Source organism: Apteryx mantelli, chromosome 30, assembly GCF_036417845.1.
Source record: "Apteryx mantelli isolate bAptMan1 chromosome 30, bAptMan1.hap1, whole genome shotgun sequence".
Taxonomy (NCBI): domain Eukaryota; kingdom Metazoa; phylum Chordata; class Aves; order Apterygiformes; family Apterygidae; genus Apteryx; species Apteryx mantelli.
Window position 1 is genome coordinate 3,811,146 of NC_090007.1, and position 14,036 is coordinate 3,825,181.

The 14,036-nt window shown below is 41.5% G+C and overlaps 2 protein-coding genes across 7 annotated transcripts in view; both read left to right on the plus strand.

Annotated features, from left to right (window-relative positions):
* LMNB2 (lamin B2) overlaps positions 1 to 11,063 on the plus strand; it is a 35,046-nt gene extending 23,983 nt beyond the window's left edge. Inside the window, exons 6-12 of one of the 6 annotated variants that reach the window (XR_010886613.1) lie at positions 134 to 259; positions 472 to 692; positions 1,289 to 1,580; positions 2,095 to 2,202; positions 2,874 to 2,993; positions 3,457 to 3,669; positions 4,424 to 4,461. Coding sequence is in view for 5 of the 6 variants with exons in the window: in XM_067313043.1 (XP_067169144.1) it covers positions 134 to 259; positions 472 to 692; positions 1,289 to 1,580; positions 2,095 to 2,202; positions 2,874 to 2,993; positions 4,424 to 4,525; positions 5,817 to 5,858 (1,011 nt within the window). In the remaining variant the exon portion in view is untranslated. Of the gene's footprint in view, positions 1 to 133; positions 260 to 471; positions 693 to 1,288; positions 1,581 to 2,094; positions 2,203 to 2,873; positions 2,994 to 3,427; positions 3,670 to 4,423; positions 4,526 to 5,816 lie in introns of those variants that run through there. The other 5 variants (XM_067313043.1, XM_067313045.1, XM_067313044.1 and 2 more) reach the window with 5 other exon arrangements.
* A 707-nt stretch (positions 11,064 to 11,770) lies between these two features.
* On the plus strand, positions 11,771 to 12,619 carry TIMM13 (translocase of inner mitochondrial membrane 13). Its single transcript, XM_067312733.1, has 3 exons — positions 11,771 to 11,961; positions 12,222 to 12,290; positions 12,383 to 12,619. The coding sequence occupies exons 1-3, from the start codon at positions 11,836 to 11,838 to the stop codon at positions 12,479 to 12,481; spliced, it is 294 nt and encodes a 97-aa protein (XP_067168834.1). The 5' UTR covers positions 11,771 to 11,835; the 3' UTR covers positions 12,482 to 12,619.
* The last annotated feature ends 1,417 nt before the right edge of the window (positions 12,620 to 14,036 follow it).

Here is a 14,036-nt window from a genome sequence, read left to right on the forward strand (position 1 = left end):
AGGGGGTTTGGACTAGATGATCTCCAGAGGTCCCTTCCAACCTCAACTGCTCTGTGATTCTGTTCTATGATTGTGTGATATTTGCAGGATATCTAACTCAATACAAGTGACTTGTATAAAACTTGTCTTCCAGCTGGAGAATGCCAAACTTGCCTCTGACCAAAATGACAAAGCCGCTGGTGCAGCTCGGGAAGAGTTGAAGGAGGCTCGCATGAGAATAGAGTCTCTAAGCTACCAGCTTTCTGGCCTTCAGAAACAGGTAAGGCGACTAAATTTGCTTTTGTATCTAATAATATCTCTAAAGCTCTGTAATGTTTGGATGTATTCAATTATCTCTTCTATTCTTTACACTTTCTGAATTTTATGGGGATGAATGTTTGTTATATTAATTTGGGTGGAAGGTGATTTTTGAACTTTTTTGCTGTATCCACATAAACGTCATCTGGGTTTTCCATTGCGCTGTCTCCCTAGGCTAGTGCAGCAGAAGATCGCATTCGTGAATTGGAGGAAATGATGGCTGGTGAGCGGGATAAGTTCAGGAAGATGCTAGATGCCAAGGAGCGGGAGATGACAGAAATGAGGGACCAGATGCAGCAGCAGCTTACAGAGTACCAGGAACTGCTTGATGTTAAATTAGCACTGGACATGGAAATCAGTGCTTACCGAAAACTCCTGGAAGGAGAAGAGGAAAGGTAGGTACAGATGCCACATGCTTCTGTTAGGACTAGCGGGTGTTATTTTCGTTACTTAAGTTTTTTCCTGTTTGAGCAGCAATGTCCAAATTTTGTTTCACCGAAGTCGTATCGGCTTCACACCTCAGTATGCTGCATGGGACACTTGCAGGTGTTCTCATCTGAACACCTGTCTTGGTTAAGATTTCATAATGGTCTCAAAATACAGTAAAATATATCATTCTGTGCTTGACATTCATCTCCTCATATAAATGTTTATACTTTGTTTCCCTGTTTTTGTATGATCAGGCCCAAGAACAGTGTGCTTAGAGGTAGGTTTACTGGAGGGGAAGGTTGAGTGGTGTGTGGCACTGCTGCCATGTCACATAATCATATTATCAGAGATCTTCTCTGGCTGTATACCACCCTTCGCTTATATGCAGTCCTCCTGCCACACACACAGTGAGGCTGCTTTTAGCTCTGGGACATAATATAGTCTGGGTACCGAGTATATTGTGGCATCTTATTTTGTGTGCAGTTTCATGGGTCAGTTTAAAAAAAAAATCTTAACTTAATTTTCTTTCGTTTTATTAAAATACGTGCTTGACTGTGTCCAGGTTGAAGCTGTCTCCAAGTCCCTCATCCCGTGTTACAGTCTCTCGGGCTACCTCCAGCAGCAGCAGTAGCAGTACTTCAGTTATTCGCTCTTCCCGAGGCAAGAGAAAACGGATTGAAGCAGAGGAACTTTCAGGCAGTGGGACAAGTGGAATTGGCACTGGAAGTATTAGTGGCAGCAGTAGTACCAGTAGCTTCCAAATGTCCCAGCAAGCTTCAGCTACCGGAAGTATCAGCATAGAAGAGATAGACTTGGAGGGCAAATACGTTCAACTTAAGAACAATTCAGAGAAGGTGAGTGTCAGCAGAACTAGAAAACATGAAGGAAGAGCTAAATAGAGGTGTTACACAGCTTTTTATAGCACAAGCAGGTAGAGTCACTTGGAGAGGAAGAGCAGCATCTCAGGATGCATCATCCTGCAGTAAATGACAGTGTCATTGGAGTGTCATTAGTTTTGTGCTAGCACTCGTGTAATGTTTGGTGCAGGGAGAGAACATAGTTTGTGTCCAAGATGTCTAAACACATGCATGCTGGTACCTTGTTCATGGAAACAGCCTTGCTGCCTCTTGCAGAACTTCTTGCCAGAAAAGAAATGTCTGTTTAAATCTTTGCTGCATGACCTTATGGGACTTGCACTTTACATTATCACTATAGAAAAATACTTTCAAGTTAGAATGGAGATGACTAACAACCATGTAAATAAGTTTATATTCACGTTATTTTGATAAGTAAAAAGAAAAGCTGTGATACCTGCCCATTAGATCTGTTCTGCTGACCCTAAATAAACTTATAATTCTCTCTCATTAGGATCAATCTTTGGGTAACTGGAGATTGAAGAGACAAATTGGAGATGGAGAAGAAATTGCTTACAAATTTACTCCCAAGTATGTCCTCAGGGCTGGGCAGACTGTAACAGTAAGTCATAGAACATATTCTTTTGTTGATGTTGTGGCAGTTGTAAATCTGGCATTTAGTATGACTGATTTGGTGTACAACTTTTGCTCTCATGGGTCTCAGTCCAGTTCTAAAAATGTTAAATAGAAGCTGAATTTCCATATTAGCAGTTTAAGACTAGAGGTTCTCAGCCTTAACTATAGTAGAACAGCTCTTTTCTATAATTTTGTATTTTATATTCAATCTGCAACAGATACCTTTTCAGTAGAAAAAAAATAGCTTTCCTTTGATCTGTTCCTATTATTTCTACTGAAGTATCAGTTGCATCAGATACCTATAAAAGATTAAATTGGTACATATACAAGCTGCATTTTATTTCTCCAGTCCATACAGTGCAGTCATTGAGACTGTGGTTGGAGAAATTGCTATATTCAGAAAAGAACTGATGGCTGAAATATTAGATGAATTTCTTTTCTCTTGTCTTTAACTGTGGCTAGTGTTATTTATTTATTTATCGTAGACTGAGAATGTTATCTTCCTACAAGTAATGGTGTGGGTAACAGCAGGTAAAACTGCCATTAGCATTTGAAAACAAAGCTGCTATGGAGAAAGGAGGAGGTGAAATAGGGATTTTGTATATTTAAAAATAAAATGTGCACAAACAGCTGATAACAGAGTGTCTTTCTCACTAGATTTGGGGTGCAGATGCAGGCGTATCTCATAGCCCCCCTTCTGTTCTTGTGTGGAAGAATCAAAGCAGCTGGGGTACTGGAGGAAATATCCGCACATACCTCGTAAACTCTGATGGAGAGGTAGGTTGTGCCTCTAGAAAAGGGCCGTGGGCTGGGTTATATCCCAAACTCTTTAATGCTTTTTTAAAAAGATCATTATTTTAAGATTTTCCCTATTGTCTTCTAGAATAAGATAACTTATAACATTGAATTCATTAAATATCTATAAGTATCTATGAGACTTTAGGAAACTTTAGAGAACTGTGATCATCATTCTGATCACACCCATAGACTTTTTTTTCGTGTTTTAGAAAACCTCCATACCAGTAGAGGATTTGTTTGAAACTTGTATTTGTTTTATGTAGAAGAGACAAAATAAGTAGTGCTGGCAATTCAAAGTTATGGTATTTAGTGTTTCCCATATTATGGGATTTATATTCATAAATAATATGAATGCAGAAAGATGGCAGTCTTTTCAATGTTGGAACTATATCAGAAGTTTCCATTTGGCACAGGTTCCTGTGTATTCTGCATTGTCCTACAGCTGCCCACAACTGATTTTTTAAAACCATCCCTGCAGAAGACTCCTGCAAGGGAGGATCGTGCTTTGGCTGTTATTCATAAATGTACCATTATCTCAGCGGTCCGCTAGGAATAGGAAAGTGAAACAAACCAGAATTGTATCAGTTTTCATGCTGCCTTTCTTGCTGGCAATTCTGTGGAAGCACTTTGTGCAGGAACAGCAGCACAGGACAAGGTAGGAGGGAGGGTCATTTGTACAAATGGAAAGCAAACTGACTCTGTATTCAAATAGAAGAAATGGTTAAACAAGTATCTGAAAAAATCTCAAATTCATGTCCTTTCCCATTGTGGTTATTTGCAGTATCTCTGCTTGGAAGTGTGTGTTTAGGGCAACTTTCTGCACAAGTACAGATTTGCACTTCCAGTTTCAAGGGTGCAAGTGTTCAGAAGAATTTCTTTAGTATAAGAAGTGCTAAAAATTAGTAATAAAGGAAGCTTCCTAGGATTTTAAAATTCCTTTTAGTGCCTGATTTGAAAGACAGTGCTGATAATTGACATAGGCAATTGATACAGAATATTAGTAGAAATAATGAAGGTCCTTAGTGCTGTGCAATCATATTGAGAAACTTTAAATTTAGTTTCTTGCATTCCACTATGTCTCAGACAGCTCCTAGCTGGGTCTGCTATTACCTTGTATAAAAGTAATGAGCACAACATCATGACCCACTTCCTCCCAGATCTGTAGGTAATGAAAGAGAGTTGCTGAAGCTAAATTACATGACTTTGCCTTCTGGTGAATAGAAATAGGAATGTTTTTGTGGTTTCCAAAGTCTTACCCAGTATTTGGTTACAAAACTAATATGTTGAATCTGGGAGAAGTTGCTTTAATACCCCTATTAAAGTTTGGAGGGTTCATATTGATGCTATAGCAAAAACTCAAGAGATACAGCTAGAGTACTGACCAGCTCTTTATCTGTCCATTTGTGTAGGAAGTTGCAGTGAGAAGTGTTACTAAATCAGTGGTCATGCGAGAGAATGAGGAGGAAGAGGATGAAGCAGAGTTTGGAGAGGAAGACCTTTTCAACCAACAGGTAATAAGATGGTTTAAAAACCAGATGTTTAACTTGTGCCTGGTCAGCCGGATTAATCAGGCATTGGGTTATGGAGGTCCCTTCAACTTTTGTCAGCTCTGAGCTTTCTGCTCCATTTTTGCGATGGGTGCCTGCAGAGGGTGATGTCAGAACAGTCTGCAGCCCTGAAGTATTACTGCAATGCACAGAGAGAATAAACGCTGAGCAAATTCTTTTGGGAAGAGCTACGTGAATCAATAATGGTACAGTTCAAGCAGTGGCTAACGTCAGGATGCCAGGGTATATATGAAAATATCCTATGGATCACAGATTTACAGTATTGCAATAACTTGGACTATTTTTAGGGTTAGTAAGATCAGTTTTAGCAGTCAGTGTTCCTCCCATTCCTGTGTTTGTCTCTCTATAAAAAATGTCTGTGGCATTCTTGCTCTACACAGAGGAAATGTTCTGAGAATATAACCGTTAAACATCGGGAAAGGGGGAGTATTGTTGCAAGCTCTAGCTTACTGGTTTATTTTCTGATAGCATGTAACTACTGTATTTGAAACAAACTTGGTTTTCCTTAATAACACCATCTCTGTGCTTCCATAACTCTTAGTCAAGTATTGCAAAATAACTGACCAACAGTTGGCAGAGTGAAAGGGAGAGAAATCCTTTTTACAGGTGATACTAGAAAACATGTTGAAATTCTTTCAGACTTGAGCAATTGGTTCTCTTGATCAGTGACCATTGCTGTCTCTTTTCACAAAAAAAAATTCATGTTCATTCTGTGCAGGTTTGGAGTTGAGTTCTGAAAGCTTTTTTGGTTTTAAGGAGGTTGAGTAGTGTATTCAGAGAGCAAAGCAGCTGAAACAGAAATGTCTTTTTGTAACCAAAGAAGCAGCTATACAGCACAGATCTTTGTACCAAGGATGTGGACTAACTTCATGGTGTACAGGTATCAGAAGTATATAATGTGTGTATACGTTGTTTCAAATGGAAACAACATTTGAAAGAGAGGATGATGCAATGATTCATTTGCTATCTGTATCAGTGTTGACAGTATGGAATCAGCCACTCCAGAAGTCCTAGAAAACCACAACAACCAAGGTAGCAGTGTCTAAATTCTGGCAGTAGACCGTGATTTGTGCTATGCTTTCTCTATATTTAGCAACGTCCCTGAATCTAACTAAACTAGGAAAAATGCTTTTACAACTGAGATGATAACCAGAGCCTAGACTTACAATATGAATATGAATATGAAGATCTAGTAAGAATATAGTTGAGTTAAACTGTGTCTGTCTTGTTTTAGGGGGATCCCAGAACAACCTCTAGAGGATGCTCAGTGATGTGAAGAAAGAAAAAAGAAAACTATTATTTGCTACTTTTTCTTTTATTTCCCTTTTCTTTTTTTTTTTTTTTGCTAATTTTTTTCCCTCCAGAGCCACTGAAAACTATTTTTATATGTATCATCTGATTACTTTAAAGTTTACTCCTTGGTACATTTTTATAAAAAAACAAACAAAAAAAACCTTAAATGAACAAAACTGCCAGAATTTTTAACAAATTGCTTTATTTTTCCCTCTTTGTTGAAAACACTATGTACTACATTTTGCCCCATACAGAGTTTAAAGTCTGATGTACAAAGCTGCAGCGGAAAAGAAATTCTTGGCTAAAATGGGACAGGACTTCTTGAGGGCACATTAAAACTATAACTGATGCACATATAACCTTGATAGCTTACCAAAAAGTAAAAGAAGATAAAAAAGTGTGTTCGTGTGCAGGGCCTCAGGAGAGAGTCAAGATAGTGCTTCCTCCATCCTTCAAGAAATGGCAGTGTCTTACTGGTATCCTCAGCAGTGCCCACCTTAGGAAAATTAGACTCCAAATTCCTCAGAAATGCTGCTCCACCAATAGAAGTGACAAAGGGAAGTTGCATTTTAGACAGGTCTTGACTCAGGGTCGTGGCATATTTTCTTACTCCAAGTAGGATTTGACAGCCTGGTGGTAAAGACATCCAAATTCTGTCAAAACTTTAGCTCCTTATCATTATTATGGCAGGTGGACAACGATGGGTTCTGCTTTTTGAAGATAGACACCATCTTAATGTATTGAAGTGTCAAAACCAGAATTTTAACTATTGTATTTTTAGGGGATTTTGACGTTGTCACAAATGAGACCTTGTTAAATCGTAAATGCAAGTTGTGGTGTACGGTAGTTACAGTGTTAAGCATCATGGTTTAATGTTTTTGATGTATTTGACATTAAACGGAATGATTAAGATTTTAGATGTTAAAAATATTTTTACTATGGCAAGGATAAAAATTGGGGGCTTTAAAGGTTATCCTGTGTAAATGTTGATTTTTTTTCTTTTTTTTTTTTTGAATCAGAGCTAGATGCAGCTTGTTGATGCTTCTCTTAATCAAAGGGACATTGTCAGATATTTTAAGAAACTATTTGCAAAATAGTATAGAAGTATTTTAATGACCTTTTATTAAAGTTAATGGGAAATGCTGTTGGTTTGAACATAACCACCGCTTCGCAGCGTTCAGATGCTCAGAGTGAGCTCTAACAGTGAACAAAGGGAATAATGCTTTTTATGAAGAATGCTTTGTATTGGTAGCAGATGGTTTTTATTTCAGTATGGTGTGTTTTGTATCTGACAGTGTCCCTTTAGCTTAAGGTTTCCTCTGCTGTATTTCTGTGGAGGCAACTCTTGCCTCCTGGAAGGTTATTCATGCAGTAGTGCATCTTAAAGACGGAAGACTGCTCGACTGCTCCAAAGAATGTATTGGCTAAAGTATAAGCAAATGTTACTTGGGTACCATTTGATACCAGCATAGAATCCTGTTACCTGCGCTCTTGAACTCTAATCTTGTTACTCAGATAGTTTAGACTCATCAAACAAGCTACAAGGTTTGGATGTTTTTGGTGGCTTTTGGATGTTATGTTCTCTGAACAATATTATGACTGACAGATATAACCTAGAAGGTCAGTTTAGTGGCTTTGACTGATGGCTTTGCAATGCGAGTAGGGTGGGAAAGCAAGTTACTTTCTTAAAGCTTATAGATTTATTTTGTAATTTAAAAATAAATCAAAGATGCTACTTTTCTTCAGAAGGTCAAAAATACTTGGGATGATTGAATTACTGAAAATAAATGTTGATGCAAATTTAGAATTATGCTTTAATCCATAATCGGAAGATCCATTATGAAAAAGCAGTAGGAAGATTTGGCTGTTTGGGATAATGGGATAACTTGGCCATTTTTCTAATGTCATTTTCCCACCTTGTAGAAGGCTAAATATGTAGTAAATCATGTCTGTCTCTCTGTAATATGTATCTAGTGAAATTATGTTTCTCAGACATACTGTTATCAATTACCTTTTCTAAATTTGTTGTTATGCAAATGAATGCAATCAATGTAAAACTGTCTTTACAATGCACCTTCCAGCCACTGGACAGCATTTTCCTTTCTGACCCACAACTTCTATAATACATTTTCATAGTGTTTCAGGGGTTTTTGTGTGTTTTTTTTTCTTAAGATCTGTATTTATTTGTTTACATTGGCCAGTTTCCAGATTGCTTGTTTCGCTTTAAGATTGTCCTGTAGCTTAAATACAGCAATGAACGTGTAGTTCACTGGAGAATCATTTGCTTTTTTTCAGCGATTTCTTTCTGTAGAGAATGGGCTAGAAAGGCAGCTTGAAGGAGGAAGGACCTCATGCTACCTGAGCCATAGTTTTCTTAACAGCTACTGTATGGAAGAATATGTCTTCTTGTAGCCTTAAGGACCAGTGCTTGCAGATCTCGTGTGATGAATACTGTGCCCTTTGGTAACAGTCTGCAGAATTTGACCCTGGATTTGAATTGTTTCCTGTAACTTTGGAAACACTGTTTTCTTCTTCAGTGTTTAGATATATGCAAGTGTTCATATAATGCAATGATTGACACTGTGGGAAGAGCTGAATAGAACAGACTAAATGTGGGTGATTCTGGCACCATAGTGGTTTCTGAAAGGCTACTTAAAATATGAGAAATAATTCCTAGCTGTAAACTAGAAGACAAACTACTGTATTCCACTTCCTGTTTGCATTTGTGTCTGTCTTATTTAGACACCATTCTTTCCATTTGCTTTTGATGCTAAGTTTCCATATAACTGCACTATCAGTTTAAAGTTGGTGCTCCATACTGGGAGGCTTTTGGCTACAGCAAACCAGAAAAGCACTGCCTCTTGTTTTCTATCTTTCAAGGATTTTTGTTTAATTATTTTCAGTATAATTAAAGCTTTTTCTTCAAATAAAATCCAGTGTCCCTATGCCCTCTTTTCCTATTTCATCCTGGAAGTGAACCACTCTTGAGGAATTTGGAGAATTGTCAGCATTTCTACTCCAGTGTCTGATGTCAGGTGTAGAGCTTGAAAAAAAACCAGATTTGACTTGTCAGAAAACATGATTTTGAGGCTTCTCTAACTAGGGAAATTAACCAGTGTATCTTAGAGCAGAATAGTTCTTTCAGTGTAACTCCTCAATGTGGATGTTTTTATTCCAGAAAAATAAACAACTTTATTCTGGATGAAATAGTAAAAGTCATCCCTAGAATTAGGTTATTCTTTTCATTATGTAGACGATCAACAAAGACTGTAGAGTACTGATGTGTGTACCTAAGGTGGTACTGTGTGAAAATGCTTGTGTTAGAAGAAATCCAGCTTTCTGCAGAACCATTTGTAACATGGCATCCTGCAGAGTGAGATGAGGTTACACAGCCTCTGTCACTTCATGCCCCTTCCTTTCCTTATGCTTCTATATTTGTTACTTTAGCTGTTGTGTTGTACTGACTTCTGCAAAGCAGCTCCTTATTCCAAGCAATAGAGTATCTATGATTCCTTCGTTGCTGCACAGCTTTTCTTCCCAGTGTGTCTACTGAGGTTAGTTCAGGACTCTGGATTTGCCCCTGCAAGAACAATAGTTTACCGCAATGCGTTGATCATTTGTCCTCAGCACTGTTTTGCCATTAGATGGAAGTCTGCTGGCATAATTAGCGTTAGTAGCAGTAACCAAAAAGTCTCAGGAAAAAAATAAACATCTGCTTCCCATGGCCTGTAATGGAAAAGCCAGACTAGCTTGTCTGCAGCTTGCATTTGCCATGAAAATTGCATCGCAGTGTGAAGCAGATCATACTGTGAAAGGAGATTCACTTAATGTGCGTGTATATCCTCGAGCAACAGGACACCTCATGTTCATTTCAGGGGGGCTCTTACTGTTTTTTATACACCTTCTTGTAAGCTTTTAATGCTCATTCTGTATAAAGGCCCTTTACCTGCAACCTGAATAGGGGTCAGTTAGAAGAGGCTTTTATAAGTCCTCTCTACTCCCCAAAATGTTTGAGAATCTTTTTCTTTTGTGTGTCAAATGGATTTCAGTACTTGTTGCATGGTGTATGTTTTATATGTTTTGTAGCTACTTTTCTCACTTCCTCACTGTTGAGCCATTTTATTACTACTTTCTTTATCTCCTTTTGAAAGTCTTATCTCTAAACAAAGGCATATCCATATTGGATACTGGATTTTATTGCCACTGTTGGGTCCAAACCCAAATGATGTGTGAGCAGTGAACAAAGCCTTGTTGTAAACCAGTGAGTGGAAGGTGAGATAGTGATTGCATTTTTTAAAGCGTTATTTTAGCTGAATGTGAAGACAAATCACCTTAGAGATTTTCTTTTGACAAATACTTAAAATGGCCTGGGAAACAGAATTTTTATTTGCCCTTCAATATGCTTAGCTTTAAACCACTTTAAAATTATGTAAAAGTGTTCTTTTTTTTTTAACCTAAGATCATATTTACATGTGATTATTACTTGTAAACATAATGCCTTTCTTGAAATGCTAATGTCTAGAGAGTGAAAACGATGCTTAATTTTGAAAGACTCAGTTCAGAATAGTGCAAGCACTGTGACCTGGAGATCAGGAAAAGGAAATGTACTTTATTGAACTTCCAAAATTTCTAGTTACTTTTAATGAAGTAGTGATTCTGTGTTGATAAGGTAGATGTTTTTGTGTATTCCAGCCACCCAGATGATCATTACACTAAAACTATAAGCAATAAGCTATTTTAAACAAGTTTAAGCCAAAAGGCTTTACATTTGGGCACAATGGTACCGTTTTCGTTGAACTCTATTTTCATAACAGTGATGCCTTGTGACTTGAATTGTGACTTTTTTTTAAACACAATCTTATTTAGATAGCTCTGGTTTTTGGTCAATGGTCAGTTTAACTGACCAACTTTGGGCAGCTGCTGCAAAAGCTTTTGGAAAGATCAATTTTTAAAATTGGCAATTGTGAAAAATGTTACAAATGAAATAAAAAGACAAAATGATGGAAATGTTCATATGGAGCTTAAGAAAACTACATAATGATCTAGACTTTATCATTTCAAAGGTTTTTTGTTGTTGTTTTTAAGAATATGCATGCCAAATGTCCTGTCTTTTTCAATGATTTGTAATATACATTTTATGACTGGAAACTTTTTGTACAACACACTCGAATAAATGTTTTGCATTTTATTTGTTTCCTTCTTTCATTTAAACCACGAGAGAGAGACCACATGGGCTGTTTGAGATAATTCATCCCAGGGGACCTTCCTGTGTATAGAGACAGGGATAATTAACTATCCACATCTGTAGAAGAGATTCACTGGATCACATGGTGTGTTCCAGAAGCAAAAAAAAAACCCCACTTTCCTCTTAATTTTATGCAACCGTAGTGCTTGTGAAAAGCGCTGTCCTTACTGACCAAGGGCACGACTCCCAGCTAAAGCAAAGAGAACTTGGGAAGCCAGGAGCAACTAGGCTTTCCCTTCCTCCCACCGTTCCCTTGTCCCTCTGCAGCCCCTCCGCCGACGGCGTTGTTTCCCTTTAGCCCCCTCAGTCCTGACTGGAGAGAACGAGAGAAGAGATCGTTAAGCCCCGATAGCGACGGATTCCTAGGAAGTGAGCTGAAGCGCTGCCACGAGCCGACTTGTTCATCACCAGCCTCAGCTAAATTTCCAGGTAGGGATCGGCCCCTGAATAAACCCCCGTTTTCTCCCTCCGCTACGGCGCCACACGCCCGCCTTTGCCTCTCCCCGCCCCCCGCGCCTCGACGCTCCCGCCCTCGCGCTGCGGACAGCGTCGAAGCCGCGCGCTGCCGCCGCCGGGAGCCCCGCCCAGGCGCGCAGGTGAGCGCGGCGCGGTGCACCCTGGGAGCGGGCGGGGCACGCTGGGAACTGTAGTCCCAGCGAGCAGCCATCTTGCCCGGCGCAGCGTGCGGGGCCGCTGCCCGCGGTGACTTTGCGGCATGGAGAGCGGCTTCGGCTCCGACTTCGGCTCTACGGGCGGCGCAGGGGGGAAGCTGGACGCGGGGCTCATCATGGAGCAAGTGAAGGTGCAGATCGCCGTGGCCAACGCGCAGGAGCTCTTGCAGGTCAGGAGAGGCTGCGGAGGGCGGGCGGGCGGCGGCTGCTCCGAGGCTGCCCCGGCTCTGTGGCGGGCAGCGGGAGGGCTGCGCTGGGGGCCCGGCGGGCTGCTCGGCCCGGTCTACACGTACCCGGGGTGTCGGGGGCTGCCTCGGGGGAGGAGAGGGGACACCAGCCGGCGCGGCCCGGGGGAGCGGCTCGTCCCCGGCGTGGCGCGGCGCGGCGCGGCGCGGCGGTCGCGGCCCCCTCTCACGGCCTGTCTCCGCAGCGCATGACGGACAAGTGCTTTCGGAAGTGCATCGGCAAGCCGGGCGGCTCGCTGGACAACTCGGAGCAGGTGAGCGCTCTCGGGGGAGACGGGGGGACCCCCGCGGGCGGCCTCCCCGCGGCTCCCGGCGGGGCGGCCGCTCAGGGCCCTCTGTGCCGCAGAAGTGCATCGCCATGTGCATGGACCGCTACATGGACGCCTGGAACACGGTTTCCCGAGCCTACAACTCCCGGCTGCAGCGGGAGAGAGCCAACATGTGAAGCGCCTCGGCTCCGGCACCAGGGATGGACCCTGCGGGGAAGGGACAAGCGGCCAGTCCGTGCGGTTGGGGGCGAAATCCTGCTGCCTTTCCAGCCCCTGCCGTGGCAGAGCAATAAACCCTCACTGAATCTTTTGCATCCTTTGGCTTTTATTAGCACCGAACCCAGAAGCCGGCGAATTTTCCAGCCTTGAGAGTCACCGTGGGCTGCTTGGTTTGCCTCATGCCCTTCCCGGCAGTCCAGACTGGCCAGAGCATATAGTGGCTGATAAAGCCCTGTTGAAAGGGCTGCAAGAGGCAAAGAGCCTTCTGTGGAAAAGAGAGGCCAAGCCAGTGACGCAGTCCCCTTCCCCAGAAAGCAAGCGTGAACCCAGCTTTTGGGAAGTTACCCAGTTTCTTTTTGTAAGTGGAAAAGCTGCTGTAAGATGCTCCATAGGCTGTAGTTCGCTATCTGTCTCCTCCTTTGTGTTTATGTAACTGTATGTGGAGCTTACTTAGGGGCTTGTAGGCTTTGACTCAGCTCAAGCAGTGCTTTGGGGAGCAGGGCTGCACAGCCTTGTAAGTAACTGTAAAGCACAGCTGGGGAGTGATAGACTGTGGGTGAAAAGGGTTGAAAAACTACATAGACTGATTTCTTCATAGGAAAAAAATATGTATATATATATTGTGTGGGTATGCTTTTCTGTACTCTGACTTCTGCTTTGGCTCTGGCACAGGCGTTTCATCTTGGAGCCTATCTATTGTCTAGGTTTCATTTTTTGAGCAGGAGCACTTCTGCAGCAGAGGACTTTGGTCTGTTTTGGGGATGAGCACTGTATTTTGCTCAGCCTTCGCACCTCTCCTGGAGTGGGCAGTCTGTGCTGTGTGACTTGCAGTGTGCACAGCCCCTGGAAGATGAGTGTGTTGGAGATTAAAAGTGTCTGTCCCTCTGTAGTGAGATTTTTGAAATCCCTTGTGTTGAAGCTGTTCCGTATTCACACAAATATTTCACTGCTGGGGCAGAGACAGGCTGGGAGGGTGACTTTTCCTTAGTTGTTAGGACATTCAAGGGGATGTGGGAGAATGTGATTTCATTTAATCTTCCAGTGTGGTGGTTTCTATAGAGGAACTAAAGTGCCCCCACATAAGATAATCTATTAGGAGGTAAATGCTTGCTCAGACTAATTTGAAGGTAAACTGGAATCTCACATCCAGATCAGGTAAAATAAATATTTGAAAATGAGTTGCCTTCCAGCAACTTCCAGCATGTTCTTTCAAGGGCCTTTTTGCTTCTCTTTATGGCTGCATGAATTTTGTGTACTGGCTGTGCAATAGTCTAGTTTCAGCAGGAGGGAGCATCCCACAAAAGTTCCAGCTGTGTGATCATGCCTGAAAGCCAGCCATGGCTTGCTAGGGCTCACCTTGCTAGGGCTCTAGCTAGGAAAGTGGTGGGTTTCACTGCCAGCTGGGCTGGGAAAGAAGTAACCTCTTGCCATACCCAAATGCACAGCTTAAGTGCCAACTCTAGGAAGGGTTTTGAGGTACTGACTGGTATTCTGCTTAGGTGTTCAAATCTG